This window comes from Chlamydotis macqueenii, chromosome 1, assembly GCF_036417535.1.
Source record: "Chlamydotis macqueenii isolate bChlMac1 chromosome 1, bChlMac1.mat, whole genome shotgun sequence".
Lineage (NCBI taxonomy): Eukaryota > Metazoa > Chordata > Aves > Otidiformes > Otididae > Chlamydotis > Chlamydotis macqueenii.
Window position 1 is genome coordinate 1,618,295 of NC_141556.1, and position 19,153 is coordinate 1,637,447.

General features: G+C 50.7%; 1 protein-coding gene and 1 long non-coding RNA gene across 2 annotated transcripts in view; one reads left to right on the top strand and one right to left on the bottom strand.

Moving 5' to 3' along the window:
* Window positions 1-17,318, bottom strand: part of UBE2H (ubiquitin conjugating enzyme E2 H) — a 51,551-nt gene extending 34,233 nt beyond the window's left edge. Inside the window, exon 1 of the mRNA XM_086744087.1 lies at window positions 17,132-17,318. Within this exon, the coding sequence (XP_086600213.1) occupies window positions 17,132-17,184 (53 nt within the window). The 5' untranslated portion in view covers window positions 17,185-17,318. The remainder of the gene's footprint in view (window positions 1-17,131) is intronic.
* LOC147601948 (uncharacterized) lies at window positions 14,035-15,572 on the top strand. Its single transcript, XR_015258081.1, has 2 exons — window positions 14,035-14,347; window positions 15,274-15,572. It is a non-coding gene; the product is annotated as an uncharacterized LOC147601948 (long non-coding RNA).
* Window positions 17,319-19,153: the final 1,835 nt, after the last annotated feature.

The following is a 19,153-nucleotide window of genomic DNA, read 5'->3' on the forward strand; positions in this document are numbered from 1 at the left end:
GCATCGCCTCCGCTCGCTTTAAAACCGGATCTATGGAAGAGGTTTGCTTTGCTGACCTCTGCTATAAACCTAACGGAGCCGACAGCTGGAGCAGAGCATCTGAAACGTCAGAGCAAAAACAGAAAAAAATAAAAGGACAGAGCTGCTCTGTAAGCACCTCTCACACCAAGGATACCGAGCTATCCAACAGTAGAGTTGTTTTGCAGAATTCCTTCCAGCTCTACACCAGCAGATGCGAGAGGACACGGAAATACTTAATTTCTTGCTCACTGAGGTCACATCTGCACTGTTTATTATTATTATTATTATTACTTTTAAGGGATTTTGCAAACTGTAGTCTTCAGAATCAAGACAGCAACAACCACTCGAAATGCCAGCTAGAGCAAGCTGTGCTTAAACCGTAAATAAGACTCAGAGCCCAGAGCAAGCATAGAAGTGGACAGTGCCAGGGAAAATTAAGCACCGCTGGTCCTCACGAAGCTTCTCTGACTTTAAGCATTCAACAACAATTAATGTCTTGAGCTTATGTGCTTAATATCCAAAATCCTAGTTCTGAACTGCCACCCATCCAGGTGTTTTCTGGACCAACCAGAATGGCAATAAGGTCTCTTAAAGACATTTCGGGAATTACTTCTCCCTCTGAAGAGCAGGACACAACTGACATTTGTTTGTTACAGAAAACTTCGCTACTTGAAGCTCCAGCATTTCTGAATCTTCCTGGAGGAGGGTTGTTATCTGCCACTCCTCAAAGAAACAAGCTTTAAAACAAAACCACTGGTATTTCTATAGCATGGGTGCAGGAAATAAAAGCAAACTGAATTTGGGAATTAACCTAGAGATTGGCACAATTCCCTTGATCTGAATTAAGATGGGGGAAAAGTCACTACGTGACTTCCATTTAGACTTCCCACCACCCGTAACAGCCCAGTCTGAAATAACACGATGCTCTACCAGATACAGGTGTTTGTTTCAGGGTGGATCATACCCTGAGCCACCTGTGGATTTCTGTTCCTTTCAGACCACTCTATTAGAAACAAGGTTTTTTTTTTTCAAGAACAAGTTAAATTCTGCTCTTCTGGTGATTCTCAGGTTCAGCAGACACAGACTGGGTGACTGGCAGGCGGAATCACCAGGATGAACATCGTCCTTGGGGCTGTCCACCTCTTACCTACGCAAAGGGGCTGACACCAGTATGTCCATTAACTGAACGCTGTCGTTAACAAGTCTGTTAACAGCACCCACACGTCATAAGGGTGCATCTGAAACGGGCGATGGGGAATTTAAGGGCAGCGTGCCTTTTATAGACCGCTTGCAAAAACCACAAGCATCAGATTTATCCTCTTCTCTGTGCTACAGCAAGGAGACCTGCCAGAACTTCTGGAGGGATCAGATTTGCTTCTCCTCTCTTCGGTTTTGTTAAAAGGCATCTCAGGAAGGATGTTTTAAAGGAATAGCTCAGACAGGACTTTACACACGATGTTGTTGGGTTTTTTAACCCAAACAAATGACCTGAAGGACAGAGCCAGAGATGACTTTACTCCATATCTGAATCACAGAACCAGTGAAGTTATGACAACCACACCACAGTTTCCAACACAGACCATACACTGGTTTTTCTCAAACCAAAGCAGAAAAAAAAAAAAAAAAAAAAAAAGTTATTTAGGAACAAGCCCCTTTCAGACCTTGCTTACACACAGAAGCTGAAGCTGACAGAGACCGTTTTCTTTCTTTCTAGGTCACCTGCAATACAAAGAGAAAACAGCACACAGTCCCCCGTACCGGGAAATTGCAGTCCAGTTTTGCTAAAAGGAAAGCTGTAGGAGCTCCCCGCATGCCACAGCTTTGTACACAAATGCCTACAACAACCCAATATGCCATTGTCATCGCTGCTAAATCCATTATCCCCTTTATTCTTGCTATGTAAGGAGAGCACTGGGGCACTGCAGCCTGCTCAGTGCTTCCTCTGTAGATCCTATAAACAGGCCCAACGTCCCAGTTCTGGCTGTAAACAGGCAAGACGCACAAGGCAAGTGGTTTCGCCCCGGTTTTACGCTGTTCAGTCTGCTTGGCCGCCTGTATTCGAAGGTTTAGTTTATAAAGACGAGTCTATCACTGAGCTTTCTACCTGTTCCAAGCCAGGTCAGCTTCCGACGTGAGAAAATACCAACAGACAAACATTTCCAAGGTTGGACAGAGGGTCGATGCGTTCCGTTTCCCACCCGTCGAGCCACTGACTCTAACCACAAACTGGCTTTGTCAGCTAATCACCAAACCACCGGCAAAAAGTTCACTTCTTTATCAGCCCTGGAAACGGGAGAAATCAGGCTGGTGCTTCCATTCGTCTCAGCAATCCCAGTTCCTGCCATCAACTTGTGCATCAAGAAGTTAAACACTTGCCTGCAAACGAGTATTTTTAAAAGTCTCCAGCGCTTCCGAGGGGTTTTTGGCCTTTCCCAAAGGATTAACCGCACAGGATTTTTCTGTGGTTTAAGGTCCAAAGAGACATTGTGCTTGAGAGGAAGATAGGAAAGGGCCATACTCGGAGACTAACAACGATCCCCACACCAGCTTCCTCGCGCAGCGGAAAGGCAAGCTTTAGGGACGCGGCAGAAAGGTTGCCAAGGAAGGAGCCTAACAAAGCGTTTGGGGCTTTTGTTTGTAAATGTGAATGCAACCAGCAGGCCTGAGCTCGCCAGCCATCAACAAAACCGCGGCCAGGCAGAGCTGGGGTGGCACCAGTGCCCAGAACAGAGGGTGCCCTCACCCCGGGACACCCGCCACGCTGCATTCACTTATGTCAAATACCTTTTTTTTTTTTTAAAGGGTTTCCAGCCTTTGAAGACCAGGCCTTTGCTCAGCAGCTGCTCCAAAAGCAACAGCGAGTCGTCCGGGCTACTTCTCAAGCGCCGTGGCTTTCTCTTGCTATGTGAAGCCTCCAATCTCAGCATCTCACAGGGAAGCAGGGGTTCATTAAAGCTGCTCCAGCACAAGCGACGCCACCACAATCAGAGGAAAGGAAAAAAGGTAGTTTTTTGGGTTTTTTTTTAGTAACACAACCAGCAGAACAGCAGAGGGTGTTGCTAAAACACAGGAACACGTAGTCCTCATTGCTGCGGCCAGGCAGTTTCCTCTGAAACAATCTCTAAGCCACACAGATGGAAGGGCTGCAGAGAAACTGGGAAATTTCCCTGGAATGGTTTGGAAGGTGCTCTCACAACCTAGAAGGACTTAAAAGCAAAGCTTCCTACCCAGCATAACTGATGAATCTACTTCAAGAGAGAGACACCAGGGCAGAGGAGCAAGTTTCCACCTCCTGGTGTCAGGAGCTCCTCATCACCCAGCCTTTCTGCTTCTGATCCAAGAGCTTGTTCTAGCACATCTGCTCAGGCTTAATTATCCCCCTTCCCTCTCGGCTCCCTAACGAGAGGCACATCTCTGAAGGCAGAGCCCAGGGGAGTTTTACAAATTAGCCATCCCAATTTATGTCCACGTCTTTCTGATAGCTGCAGGAAGAACACTTGCCTGGAGGTTTCCTGCAGGAAGAACAATACCTGAAGTTTGTTACGTGGATCAAAAGGAAAGCAGTCAATTTAAAACTGAACTTTGTAATTGAGTTTTGCAGACATCACCACTGCTATTCCCAGCTTTTAGACTGTGTTATTGAGCTTTGCAGAGTGAAGGCAGTGCTTTCTTATAATTAAATTCAGCCGAAACAGAAGATTCCTTGACATCATCTGTTGATCACCATTATAGAAGGGACAAAAGGAACACTACTGCAACTGCACTAAAAACTAATTAACACTGTTTAGTCGTTAGTGGGTGCAGCTGCCTGAAAAGTGGGATTTTGTCACTGAGTTTGAAGTATCTCCTCCTTCAGAGATGAGCTAAAAAAAAAAAAAAAAAGAGAAAAAACCCCAAAGCTTACACCACTACAGAACAAAAAGCCTGGCGCTGACCTCCGCCAGATGCTCTGAATTACAGGTGACCTCCAGCAGACCCAGCAAGAGTTTCAAAGACACACATTTATCACAGCCCTCTTTAATAAATCAGAATTAAGCAGGCTCGACAGACTTTAAGCCACTTTGGATGACAATATTACTAATCCACAGAAATCTCCCAATTAACCAGTGTGCTACTGCAAATGAATAGAGTCTCCAGCCAGCCACGGAAGTTAAAACAAAGGACAGCTTGGAACTGCAGAACCGGCACGCTGCTCCCAGGAGCCTTGAAATTTTCCCTCGTCCTGTCACTTATTTCCACCCTCCCTTTACTCATCTCTGCCATTTTGACCATTTTAGCAGAGATGTGGGGCTCAAAAGAAAGGAGGTGGGAACATTCTCTCCTTGAGATGTATTTTAAGGTTAACGAGAAAAGCGCTTCCCCTTTCACTCCAAGCGTGAGCTGCTCCCATCCCCAAACCAGCACAGATCTCCAGCAGCAACCAGAATCCAGCAATCCACAGCTTCTGGGCTGCGGAGGCAGCCAACCCATGCATGGGTGACCAAAAACTGGGCAGGCTTTTCCTCTTGGTCACCTGGAACCAGTGTCAACCCTAGATGGGACTCAAGCCCAGCATCCACAGGGTGAGAAGCTCCGTATCCGATTACCAGCTCAGCAAACTGCTTGTGCTCTTCCCTAAAACTCCCTCTCCGCTTCATACGGTGTTTTGCAAACAAACCTCAGTGGTGTCCCTGCTTTGTGGGATTAAAAAGGAAAAAAAAAACCCAAAAAAACAACCAGACAGGGAGGAAGAACACACCCCTGGTGTTCAGCAGACGTAGGGCACAGCCCAAGCAGACAGCCCAGACCCAGGGACCAGGCAGGAGGCTGGACACAAAGCCTCACACTTCTGGCTCATATGCTAAATTTAGTCCGGTCTGGTAATGACCTAAAAACAGTTGATGTGGGTTTCTGTGACGCGTGCGGCAGCCTGGTCAGCTTCATTCCTCAGAGAAGAACGTGCAGGCTGCGAAGTCCTGATGCCTTTTGGGTGACTTCGGGAGAACCGAAAAGCAGTTATGGATTCACGCCTATATACAACAGCTTTGACGGAGCCAAGTGGTTTCAGCTTCCGATCCATCCTACGTCTTGAAAGAATTAGGGGAACATTACCCACCACCCCAGGTGTTTTACATGCTCTGGACCACAATTTTTGCGTATTAAGGAAAACTAGCAAGAGAAAACTAACACCAGTGACACCACCAGTGGTTGCCCAGAGAGGCGGTGGATGCCCCATCCCTGGAAACATCCCAGGCCAGGTTGGCCGGGGCTCTGAGCAACCTGATCTGGTTGGAGATGTCCCTGCTCCTGGCAGGGGGGTTGGGCTGGGTGGGCTTTGAAGGTCCCTTCCAACCCAAACCCTTCTGTGATTCCATGACAAGGCGCACTTATTCGCAGAAGCACGTAACCTGCCAGCTCAGACCCTCTTTCCTTTCAGAGGCTTCTCTGCTGTTTGAAGCTCCTTGTAAAGGAGAGTAAAAGCACCGTAGCACCATACTCTTCACTATCTGAAATAAAACAAAACCTACAGACGATGATGAAGTTCACCTATCTTAAGACTCACTTCTTGGGCCTTTCCAGACTGCAGAAAGCTGGTGCGAGAGGTGTGCACGCAGAATATCCCAAAGTGTCCTAATTACATTGAACTTCAGGTAGCAGCGAAGAAACCTGTGACTTTGGAAGCCACCAAAAGGCACAGAGGACAATTTCAGGACTACTAAGCTGTACATACTCCAAGATTCTTTTTAAAAAAATCACACTAATGCAGCTCCTGACCCTGAAGAATCCCGTGGCATCCCAGCCACACTGAGCAGGAAGCCCTTGCAAATGGGTGAACTGAAGTCCAACAAAAAAAGGAGACTACATCAAATGCAATATCATCAGCCGAGGACTAAAACTTGCAGCTTGAACACGAGAGAGATGCTGGTTCAGGCTCAAACCAGCCAGTTATAACTTAAGCTCTTCTCACACACAGTCCTCACTTGCGCAACCAACTCCAGAAAAAAAAAAAACTGATGGAGGAAAACAGTTTGCAAGGCCCCGAAGCCACGAGCACAACATTGAGAAGAGGCACCAGCAGCACCCGGGCTCTCTCCAGGCACCTTCACTCAAATCACCTTCTCTAGAACCCCAAGCAGACAGTAACCCCACAAAACACACTTCTTGCTGTGACTAAGCAGGCACAACAAACAAATCTTTGCTTAACCCCAAATCTTTTTCCGACGCATCACGCTGAAGTGACCAAAGATGTTTTTTTTTTTTTCTTTTTCCAGAGAACTGACATTTAAAAAGCTACAGCAGGTGAGCGCGAAGGGACAAATTCTCAGCAAGAAGTCACTGCAAAGGTGAGGCACGGGACCGCATCAGAGGAGCTGCACAGACCAACGTGTGTCTGCAAGAACCGATGAAGGAAGCTCAGGGTGAGGAGCTCGCACGTTGGCACTTGATTGCTCCGCATCCTAACGCAAGAATCTAATCCTCCAGCTTCAATGTACGCCAAGAATCGAGCACACCCCTCTCCTAAACAATCTATAATCTGTAAAACTGAGTTTAGCAACAGAAGATGGGCAGATGGCGTAATTGCCCGGCAGTCAAGAAGCCTTGCAGGACTGAACATCAAGTCCATTTCAGTGGGTCAGCAGATTTTATTTCTTTCTGATGCACACGCTTTGTGGCATGGTTTAAAATGCAAAATAACGCCTTCTCGCGGATGCAAGGGCTTACCATTTCAATTTTACAATACTTTCTGTTTCATCTTGCAAGATGCAAGTCTCAGTATCACGCTGGGGAAATTCAAGCGGTGACCAGTAATTAAAATGGGGTTCGCAGTTTGAATGACTTGCTGAAGGCATGGGAGTATTTCTTCGACCCTGCACTCAACCACAACTCGTGTTTTGAGATCCATCCCCCTCGCCCCGCTCACTAGCGCTGTGGCTCTTCTCCACGTGTACGGCGTGCTGCTTTTGCCTTCTCCAAATTTAACAGAGGATGGCTATTTAGTGGGGAAATCTCCTCCTTCTTGATCCAAACAAGGCAAGTATTTAAACTTACCTTTTCACGGCAACCTTCTGGTCACACTGCCAACATCAAACAAAAAGAAAACATGGCAGAAACCGTGAAGTAATTAAAAAAAATGGATTATGACTAACTTTAAACTTTCTCAGCAGTTGCAAGCGTGCCAGAATCTGTTTAAATCCAAGACCCTGCAGCTTCACACAAAGCACAGGAGTTCATTATGGCGTCCACAATGTTTAAAAAAGCGTGAAGCGGCACTGGCCACGAGCTCACTCGCAGGGCACCCTCGCTCCTGTCAGCCGCGAGAAGGGCGAGTTAACACCTCCTCGCATACCTTCCCTTTCAAGGAACGCAGACTCTGGTACCGAGTTACAAGGATCTGATTTCTGACATCTCAGCATTGTCCCCCCTCCCAGTCTCTCAAAGCCACATTCTCCTCTCGGGATCTACGCTTACCCCAGTGACCGCGCACAGATTCCTCCCCCCGGCCAGGAGGATTAAGTTACCTACGATATGAGGCCTGCTAAACAAAACGCCCAGCATTTAGCTTCCTCATTTTTCACCGCTTCCCTCATTTCACAACTGACACAGCGGCAGGTTGAAAGCCCTAAAAGAAGAAAAAAAAAAAAACCAAACCCAAAAGTAGGAGGTGGCTTTGGTGGCACCTACGAGTCAGTCAGTGTAACCATGCTGAGTCACCTCACAGATTTGACGTTTCCAGGGTAAGTGCCTCGCTCCTAGAAGGGTTGTTTCTTTATTTCAACCTTGTTTACCTTACAATCCTATCATACAAATTAGAGGATTACAAATCAAGGCCACCACCAAAACTTTTGCGGAAACGAGTCCACGCCACGCCGTTCTCGTCCAAGCGAACCGCAACCGCCAAGCACGAAGCAGACGCCTTTGAGAAGTATCGCAACGCCCCGCTACGGAGGGCTGCTCCCAGCTACCATCGACACGGACACATCCCTCACGCAGAACATGAGCTCAGCACGAAAGCAGCCCAGTTATTGCAAGGTTTAAAACCTGCCTCGCTGCTGCGCAAAACCAGCACTCCGCAGGCATTTCTATTCAGCTGCGTTGGCTTTGAAGATTTGAGGGGAAGGTCAGTGAGTTTGAATTAATGGTATTGGACAGAAGAAAAACATAACTGGTTTCATTTGCCTTCAGCAGAAGGGAGAGTGTAATAGAGCATTAGCTTCCACCAGCTTCCCCCTGATGAAGCAGCTTTCGCTGAATGCATCATCAGGGAGAAACCTCTCCCCAACCTTAAAAAGAAAATTAAAGGAGGAAAAAAAATTTAAAAAATAAATAAAAAAAAAGGCCTTTCCCCAAACAAAGCAGTGTGGGAACAGCCAGGACACAAAGGTAAGTTTTGGACTTCATTATCACCAACTCCACGCCACGTTCTGTTCCTCCAGGTTTCCCTCAGCGCAGATCTCCCGAGGCTGATACTGGGTTTAAGAAAAGCCAACAGTTCCCCCCTCCATATGCATTTAAAAGCCAAACCTGGTTCTTTTCAAAATTAAAAAAAAAAAAAATCTGGCTTCAAACCATTCACAGTTGAATGAGCAAGACTTAAAGGAGCAGCTTCATTTGCCCCTAAAACCAAGGGAGCCTTAGCTTCGATCACACTGGTGATCAAAAACTAAACTACAGCTTTGCAGCACCGTTTTAAAATAGCCTGGAGATATCTTTAAGAACAAAACTATTTCTGAGCTCTGGTCAGACCTCAGCAGACAACCTGGGTTCATGTTCTCACCCAGCTTTGCTGCTGCAACAGGACGGGTGTCTCATCGGCCACGCACCCCTGCCCCGACGCGTCGCGGCTCCGGAGCGCACCAGGTCCTGCCACCATCAAGACAAACCAAAGCAACACATCCCCTCAAGAAACGCCAAAGTGCTTAAGTTAATAATTTATCAATCTTTTCAACTTTGCATCTGTTAATCTACCCGGCTGGAGGTTAATCAGGGACACACAGGGCTGCTTTACTACCACACGCTGATTTTTACCTTTTTCAGGGCGTACGCTTCATAACTGCGCAATTACCTGATCCTGTCCTAAACCCTGTTAGGTTTTAGTCAAAATCTCAGACTTCACAGCCTGCCAGAGTCTCTCTCTCTGGTGCAAACACGCTTAAGCTTACCTTTCAATGTCACACCTCGCTCAGGGGCCAGGAGCGGGCAGACTGGACGCTATTCATCCTCTCTCGATACCATCCATTCGTTACGCGCAGCACCGCCTCGTCCCCTCGCGCTCACCTCCGTCGGAATACAGTCTGTCCCAATACAGCCCTTAGAAAAAGGTCCACAGACGGCTGACTAGACACAATCAGCTGTTACACGGAGACTACACCAGCAGTGGGGAAGGCAGCAATGATTTGCACATCTATAATTTACATGCTAAGCCCTCCCACCCCACCGCTCTCGCAGGAGAGAGCGCTCAAGGCCAGGTGAAAAGCCCACTGGAATTTGGAAATAATGCAAAATTTATCTAACAGTCAACCGTCAGCTTTTAACCTCAACCTTTCACAGGGGATGACAAATGCCTCCAGGGTTTAGGTCCCCTAAAGGGCAGCAACTGTCATAAATGCAGACTTTTCCTAACAAAAACATTAACACAAATTTTAAACCTTCATTTTTAAGGGAGCACCACCAAAAAAAAAAAAAAAATAAAGCCAGCTACAGCCAGATAGTGCAAAACATTTCAGAATAATCCACTCAGGCACTCTATTTGTACAATCTCAAAGAAAATACTTCATGCTTCTTTTAGCATTTAGTAGAAGGAAAGCACGCACCAGCGAAATGCAATCATTTCTGGAAAGCAGCATTTGAAAACGATTGAAAATGGCTATTCTAAAAATCCCTTGCTCACACTGAGTCACTAATATCTGGAAATCTGCACTGGCTCCAGCGCTTTCCTGCACGTGGATCACGCAGGACATACAGGCGCGCTCTGTAATTTACAGTTTAAAGGAGATTAGAATCAACAGACCACCGCCACCTCGGTTTAAGAACGACACACGCAGATCCACCCCTCTACCCGATTTGAAACATCTAATGCCAAGAAAATGGACTGAGAATGATTTGGCTTCTCTTGGAAGGCTGAATCAATTTCCTCCAGGGAATAAGTCAAATGATTTAAGACTAGAGGACAGCTCTTGGAAGCTGCAATGGTAACAGGAAAAAAAAAAAAAAAAGTTATCTTTGTCCTGAATCCAGTACCAGCCCCAGTTTGCAGAGAATCATTAATGGCTCCACAAGTCCAAGAGGCAGGGAAATCACGTTTTTCCAAGAGACTAAATCCACCCTCAATCTCAGCCAGATCGTTATCTGAGGAAATGGAAGAAGACTGAGACCGAAGATGAGGAGATAGCGTTTAGAGGCGAGCGGTCATAAAGCCGAAGGGACTGAGCAGGAACAAGAGAGGAACGTCCAAAAGAAGGTAGAAAAAAAAAAAAAGGAATAAAAAATTTGGGGGTTGGAGGAAGCGAGAACCGCGTGGTTCTGCCAGCAATAAAACTAACTCGGACCATTTCCCCGGGATGCAGGAGCAGATCCATCACACGGAGCGCTTTCTAACGGCGAGGGCAGCTCATCCGCGAGCTCCCTGCTAGAATCGACAGGCACCGGCACACACAGGCTGCGTGACCTAGTAGAAACTAGAGATGGCAAGGTCGTATGATTCTTCAGTCACGCGAGCTCTATTTTGGTGAAGAAAAACAAAGAGCAACGCTCTATGTTCATTATTCCAGAAAGACACGGACAAAATCCACAGGGAAACGGAGGGAGTGAAAGGAGGGAAGCTGAATGCACACAATAAGACACACAATGAAACGCCGAACTCCTGTACGCACACCCACATCTATCAGTCACATTCAATATTTTTAAAATGTTCTTCAGCGATCTCTCATTTTTGCTGCCAGAATACTGTCCAGAGCGGCAGGAGAGCGAAGCAGAAAATTCAGACACCTCTCCCTCAGCATCGCATCACCTCTAATTTAAGCAGACAGTAAACCAGATAGCTGTTTGGCTGGGAACCCACTCCGTACGGGAGCTTGTGGCTTTAGCTGTGAGCACTTTCCTGCCTTAACAACAACCTGCTATGTGTTTATCCTGGTTATGACTCTGATTAAATCACGGTTTAAGAAGGGCACCAAGTACCAACAGGTGCCGAGAACATTAAGTTATACTGCAACCAGCAATCGCTCTACGCTGGGGCGGTTTCAGATGCACCCTTCCCTTCCTAACAGCCCAGTTCCTGCTGCTTTAACTTGCCTGAAGAAAAGAAAAAAAAAAAAAACAATCGAAGAGAAAAGTCTACCAGGAATTGCCACCCACTGACCCTGTTGTCCTCCGGCATCTCCCCCTCGCTGCCGGCATCCGCGCGGAGGCAGCAAACCTGGATTGTCTAAGGAGCCAGCTGCCAGCACCTTTCTCCCAGAGCGATCCAGCGGCGAGGCGCGAGCTCCGCGCGCGCCCAACCCTCCGAGAGGGGCACTCAGCACCTTGCAGGATTTACTCCCTCGGCTTCCAGATGAACGGTCTGCTCAACCTGCTCCAGGTACAACAGGCAGGCACAAGGTAAGGCAGCAATTAAGCACGTATTTGAAGGAGCGATAATTGATGTTCTAAAAATAAAAAAAAAAAATAAAAAGATGATGCTTTGCTTTCCATGAGAGCAGGCTCGAGAGGGGAAGGCGGCAGCACAACACGGGGCAGCCACTCCTGCTTGCCACTCAGGTATCAACAAAGCAACCTCAAGGCTTTGCTTACGGGCTTTTCATAAGATTGTTTTTTATTTAAAAAAAAAAAAAAAAATTCAAAAAAGAACTAACCTTAATGCCAGCGCGCAGCGATAGCCAGGACAAAAAGCAAGCCATACTTACATGAAGATTAACTGTAATATTTCCCCGGCAAATGAAACAATGCAGAGCCTCATCAGGGGGCATCTTCTGCTTAATCCTACACATTAAGACTTTAACAGGGTTTGCAAGACTCGCAGCCGTGCTCAACGCGAACGTTATTGGCCGCCGCTGCTAAGAAATGTCGAACACGTGGGAGCGCGCTCAGCGAGACGCGGTTCCAAAAGCTTGCCGGGATTGTAAGATTGTCGTGATGACACTTAAAAACAATCACCTACTACAAACCCAAGCCTGGATCACAGGATAAGCTTCACTAGAAGAGACAGAAGAAATATCAGCCGTGCCCTTCTAGACACAGGAGAGCAGGGACACCATTTTACAAGGCAAGCCACTTCTTTCACTGAGATCCTACGTGCACTTCTGTTGTTTTTTTTTTTTTTTTAACTGTTACTACAAAGAACCAGCCTCCACGATTTGTTTAATCAGCATTTAGTAACCTAATGCCAGTTTAGTCTTAAGAGCTGGGTACCACAAGCGTAATCCTAAAGACGACCGCCGCGCTATTCAGAACGCCAAAATCACCGCTGCGGGTCTGGGGAACGAGACAGGGAAATAGTTAAAATTACCCAAACGCAGAGCGATACAAAGGCTTTATTTTTCTCATTTTAAACAGGGCCGGGATGTCAAGCTAGAACAGGCACTCAGCTCCGAGCCGTCTTAACCAAATTCATATTCTACAGTTTCATCTCAACGACCGCTGCAATTATATGATTAAGCAGGTGCACCGCGCTTTTCAGGTCTGTTCGACAAGCCCGAGCCTCAATAGCCTCCGCGATCAAACTGACAAGGCAACAATGGAAGAGCGAACTTACAGTTCCAGCCAAGAGCCTGTCTGTCCTTTGCGGGGGGGGACAGAAAAAAATCCAGCTGCCAGCAAAAATGCCACACTCAGCTCTAAGAGCAGCAAGATGATACCCTTGAAAGTTATCATTTAGGCAACAAAGATGATTTATTTATTTTTTTTCCTCTAGGTGGTTTGCTTTTGGCAGAACGATCCGTGGATTTAAAGTTCCCATAACGCCAGGCAGCACTATAGGTTCCGGGTTGCGTTTAACTGGGTTTTATTTATAAGCCACAACCTGTGCCAGCATTCCTGACTGCTCTGGGGGAAGGTGGGGGGGGGCTCTCCCAGTTCCGAAACAGGGCCGTCGCCACGTCTTTGTGCGTTTTGAAGTACCACCACGCGACTACCCTCGTCCCCGGAGACCTCATTAAAACGGAGCCCCAGAAGTCGAGCAGCAAGAAGTGTAGCGTGACATTTTAAAATTTACATTCTGACTCGTACAAGTTTCCAGAAACGTCTATTCTTTAAAAAAAAAAAAAGAAAAAATTAAAAACAACGAAAAACACAACAACAAACCAGCACCAAACCCTACCAAAACAAGACATTCCAGCGCACACGCTCTTCCCCTGGGGACAGGCCAAAGAGAACAAAGCCACGTGACCGTCCGATTGCTCAACGCCGCTCTTGGAAGGTGTTCAAGCAGGATGATAAGTGCGGTGTAAGCCTACAATGAACATAAAAAGGAATTTATCCCAAATGTAAACTGTGTCCTACCCTTCGCCTCAGCCGATCTCGGCGGAGCAAACACCGGGAGTTTTGCGATTACAAAATAACTCTGCAGGTAAACTACGGAGCTTTGTACCTTTATTCTCCTTGACTCAGGACGAGCCTAAAATTAGAAGGGAGCGCAACGCTTCGTGTGTTACGCTCCCCAGTAGCTCCGACACGCGTTACGAACCTTCAGCTCTGTAAACTGGTCAGAACTGGGGAGATTCAAATGAAGGTGGGCACTGTTTATGATTCCTTTCATGCACAGAACAGGGTGACACTTCCCTTTTCCAGCTTCTACGCTTAAAAATAGAGCTGGGGGACTACAACCCCGCCAGGAGCATCTAGCCACAAAAGGAGGAAAATAAATCAGCGCAAAAATAAACTCCCGTCCAAGGGGAGGCTGCAAACGGCTCGCCCCGGAGCGTTCGCGTTGATCCCCGGCGCAGAACAATAAACCCCGGTTTGGAACGGCCGCAGCCGGTGGCAAAAGGCTCTGCGGTCTGGAGGGCGGGGGGGGGGGGGGGGGGATGTGGGGCGGCAGAGCGTGTCCCCCCAGGAGCGTAAACACGCCGGTTGGGGCACCCCATCAGCTGCCGGCGCGCTCCGCCTTGGCCCTGGTTTCCGGGTAGTAACAGCACAGCCAATCCGCGGAGTTGCGAGCTCTACCGGAGGCCTCTTGCCTGCAAACACAGCTCCAAGGCCGGCAGCTCACCCCAAAGCTGAACGGGGAACGGGATTCCCCCCCCCTCCATCCCGCAGTCTCTGGGGTGGGGGGGTACCTGGAGAAGCCTGGCCTGCAGCCGGAGCGCTTCCCAGCAGGCCCACGGGACATCCCCACGCTTCCAGGTTGCCGGTGAGCGGATCTCCAGGTGGTTTTTTTTTTGGGGACGGGGGCACAGAGCCTCCCTGTGAAGCCCCCGCGCTCCGTGGGTACACAGGAAACTTTGGGGGGGGGGGGGCAGCCCCCCAAAAAGGGGAGAAAGGCAGCGGGGCTCCCCACTGCAGGCCCTTCCCCAGCCTTTGCACAACATCGCCAGCGCGATCGGGAGAGAAACAATGCGTGACTCAGAGTTTCAGCACATAATCGTCCAGGCGATTATTAAACGTCGGTTCAACACATTAACGCGCGCGCACAGAGCTTCGCCCCCCCCCACCCCCCCACCTCCGCCACCTCCCCAGCCCCAGAGAGCCCAGCAACCTCTCCCCCTTCCCTGCTCACAAAGAGGCATCCACAAAAGGACACGGACGTGCGAGGCTTGAAAATAGGAATAATAAAGAGAGCCCACTCGGCTCCTAAACCTGTCAGAGCAGGAGAAGGCAGGGGTGTTATTCACTCCGGCCGTCACCCCCTCCCTACTCAAAAAGGTAGCCCTTGGCAGGCCATAAATCCAAGCCATTATTCTCCACCCGAGACACGAAAAGGGAAACTGTAACGAAAATGGCAGCAAAAAGGGGGAAAAAAAAACCCTAAACCAACACAACAACAAAACCCTGGGGAGGAGCAGCCTTCAAGTACATTCCTTCAGAGGAGCCCTCTGTCCTCCGGTCACCACCAAGAGCCTCCTCGCTCCCACGTCTGGAACCAGACCCTTCTTTCGGATCAGCTCCCAGAGAGGAACGATTCCCCGGGGAAGCGTCTCAGGGAGCCTGGGCCTAGCGAGCCGCGCTCACCCCGGGCAGGCGAGGCAAGTCAAGCAGACAAACAAAAAAGGTTGGGGAGGGAGGAGCGGCGAGGAGAGTCATCTGACACATCCAACTTCCTAAGTTTGTTGTCCGCAGGAGACCGACCGCTCTAACCCTCACCCCTCAAAACACCGGGAAGGCTGCACCCGACAATAACAAGAGCTTCGCTTTCGGAAAAGCCTTGGGTTTCTTTTGTCAGGGGGGAGAAAAAGAAAGCGGAGCGGAAACTACCCAGCGTGAGGAGGAATGCCAGATATTCAGGGCTTTCTACCTACCACCACACGGCCCGGTCACTGCTAGAAATACAGAGTGAAGCCACTTCAGAAAAAAAACCTGCTCTTTGTCTCCTAAAATCCTGCAATCGCTGGAGATGCTGGCTATGAACCGAACAAAAAGGGGGGGAAATAAAAAAAAAAGGAAAAAAAAAAAAAAAGAGAGGGGGAGGGGAAAGGGAAAGGAGAGCAGCAGCGGATCAGGTTGGGCCTCAGCACTTCTCCGGCCCAGATCCCTTTCCAGACTGTCCCTAGGAAAGATTTTATTTTCCCCCCACCACACCGAACAGCTGGAATTCCCGACCCTCCTCCCGGTGCGATGGAGCATCGATCGCGATCGGCGTTCGGCAGAGTATGACATGCGTGTAACTTTAAACCCCCGGATAAAAATAGCTCCGATTCAAGCGTGATCGGTAGTCATTTCCTATTTGCTTAAAAACAAGGCAAAAAAAAAAAAACAAAAACCCACGAAGAGCAGCTTTGTAGAGAGAAACACGCAGGCTGAACGTCAAGCAGAAGTTTCCTTCGATAAGCCACCCTCAAGCCACAAACAGGAGCTGTGCCGCTCCTCCCTCCCCACCCCCCCACTCCAAAAAAAACACAAAATCCAAGTAAGTTGGGTTTATCTCTCTCGGGAAAGTAAATCAGACCCCGTTTCTCGATCCCCTGACACCGTCAAGTCAGAGCCACCAGACCCGAGTCCTGCTGAGGGAGGGCGGGCACGTTTCAGTCCACAGAGCTAAAAAACATTTCAGCCACTCGTGTCGTTTCCAGCCCTTCCCGGCACGCACCGCCACCTTGTAAACAAAAACTATTAATAAAACAATCCCAGAACCAAATTCCCAACGATATTTTTCAACGCCGCCCACGCTCCAGACAGAGAGGAAAAAGAAAAAAACCAAAAAGAAAAAAAAAAAAAAAAGGATTTGCCACCCTGGGAAGGGCCAAGAATAAAAAAAAGGAGGAAAAATATAAACAGCTCTATCGCGGAAGGGGTGGGGGTGGAGGAATAAAAATAATTGAAGCCTGAGCTAACCTGGAGCTCGGCGAGACGGGCCGCGGAGCCCTTCGCCCACCTCCCCGTCACCCAGCCGCGGGGCTCCCCCCGCAAAAAATTCAACCCCTAAGCCAGCACCAGAAGCTTCGTGAACCGCAGGCTGAAAGCGGGGAGTAAATAATAATAATAATAATAATTAAAAAAAGCGCCACAAAAAGCTTTCTTTGGGCTGTGGCTGCTGGAGCTGCTCTCCCCTTCCTCGCCCTCCCGTCGCGGCTGGGCCGCAGGAAAAGGGGGGGTACAGGGCACCCAGGCTGGGGGGGGGGGCTTCTCTAAAGGGGGGGCCCCCCCGGCTGGTGGCTGTCAAGCCACGGAGGGGGAAGCCCCTCCAAAATAAGGGAAGGTCGGGGGGGGGGGGTGGTTTAGGCCTCCTCCCCGGTAAGGGGGGCTCTCACCCCATGGGGGGGGGCACTCCAAGCCCCAGCTCTGAGGAGAGGCCTAGGCCTGGCCTGGGAAAGGGGCGCTGCCGCCGCCCGGGGGGGTGGAGGGAGCGACACCGGAGGGGGGGTCCCCGGTGCCCTCCCCCCCCCCCCCCCCCAACCCGAGGAAGCGGGCTCGCCCCCCGGGGCTGCCGGCGGAGGGGGGGCTGAGGGGGAAGGGGTGGGGGGGGGTGCGGGAAGGATACAGCTTGACCACGTCGGTGTCCATCCGCCGCTTGCCCGGGCTGGGGGAGGACATGGTGGCCGCGGCCGCCCCCGCTGCTCCGGGCGGGCTGTCAGCGCCGCCGCCGCCGCGGACCGGGGACGCCCGGTACCGGGGGGGCGCCGGAGCTCCGAGTCGCTGGGACCCCCCCCGCCGCCGCTGTCGCTGCTGTCGCTGTCGCCGCCGCTGCCTCCTCCTCCTCCGGTCCCGGTCCCGGTCCCGGTCCCGCCGCCCGGATTCCCCCCTCCCCCCCGCTCTTCGCCGCCTCGCGCTCCCTCAGCCGCGAGCCCCGCTCCGGTCGCCTCTGCCGGAGCCTCTCTCTGGACCCCTGACGTCACCCGCAGTGACCTCACAGCCCCGTAACGCCTCTATTGGTTGCGCCGGCAAACGCCGCGCCGGCTCCGCCCGCCCCGAGGCACGCCGGGAGTTGTAGTGCGGTGATGGGGGAAGGAAGCGGCGGAGGCGCCGCGGGTTCGAGACCCGCCCGCAGCCGGTGTCACCCTCGGGGGAAGCGACCATTAAATCCACACCTCCCCGCACCGCCACCCACCCGGGATGACAAACCGGGCCACGTGGCGGGCGGCCAGGCCTCGCAGCACGAGTCACCGCGCCGGCTTTCCGGCGCGACACCGGCAAAGCATTTCCCGGCCTGCCTCAGTTTACCCAACCGGATAGGGGAGGCGCCCGCCATCGCCCTGGAGCTGACAGCGGGGCGCGTGACGATGGCGCTCACGGGTGACTCTCAAGCCGGCACGGCACCTCCCGCATTCCTGACCCCCAGCATCACCCCAAAAATTTGTCCCAACGCTTGCTCTCCGCACAGGGATGAGACGCAGGCGAGGAATCCCAAAAAGTCCAAACAAAGGGCTAAATTCACCCCACAAGTGTGTGTTTCCTCCATTTAACGCCTCAACGCACCCCTCCAGCGCCGAGCGGGGCTGGGGCAGGAGGTAACGCACCGAGCTGGGGGGTCAGACCCACACCCCGGAGGAGCGATGTCGGGGGAAATTTGGAGAGGAGAATTTATATCTGTGCAGAGGGGGAGGCTGGGGTAGAGAGTCCCCCACTTCCCCAGCCTCGATGCTCCCTGACCAGTTCCAAGCAACTGGGAGAATAGGAGGGCGGAAAAAAAAATAAAATAAAAATCAGACTTTGCCTTAATTTCTTCCAATTTTTGTATTTCATCTGTCTAATACCATAGTTTTGGAACAGGGATAATTTCAGGGTGACGGCGACTGCAATAGCATCCCATCCCTTTCGGGATGCCTCACGACCACTCTTGCAGCACCCAGACCCCCATACGTGGGTGCACAGCAGGTTTGGGGGCCCTCAGCCCTCCTGACCTCACCCCAACTCAGGCCCCGCTGCTCCCCAGGGGGCTTCCTGCCAGCACCCACCCAAGAAGCCAGCAGGTAAAGGGCGTCTCCCAGGCACAGGGTGGCCAGAAAATGCCCCAAAGGGGACGGAGCAAGATGAGAGGCAGAAGAAACACCAGAGCTGGGGCTTGGGGAAACTGAGGCAGGGGCTCCTCCTCCAAAGGAGGTTCCTTTTCTCCCAAAAAAAGGGAATGACACATCCCCGTGCCTTCATGCCTTCACCCGCATCCCTGTGCCGGCGGTAGACGCGGGGCGAGGAGGTCCAAACTGCGTCTGGATCGTCTGTGGAGGCTCAGCCCTCCCCAAAGCCCCTTTCCCAACACCCTCGAGGATGGAGACTGAGCAAGGTCTCTCTTCTTGGCTTCTTCTCCCCCTTCCATGCAGTCCAGTCTTCTGGCCCTGAGCCATGGGAAGCCCTAACTCGCCTCTTCCAGGGTTTTGGCTGCGTCCCAGCCTCCCCTGTACTCTAGCCCAGGTGATTTATCACCCCGGAGAGGCTGTCAGCCCCCAGATAAATCTGCTTTGGGCAGCCGATTGCCGGGGCGGACGCCGGCAGGCACAGGGGTACGAGGCCGGGGGCATCTCTGCGTGCACGGCGGCTGAGGCCACGGCAAAGAGCCCGCATCAGG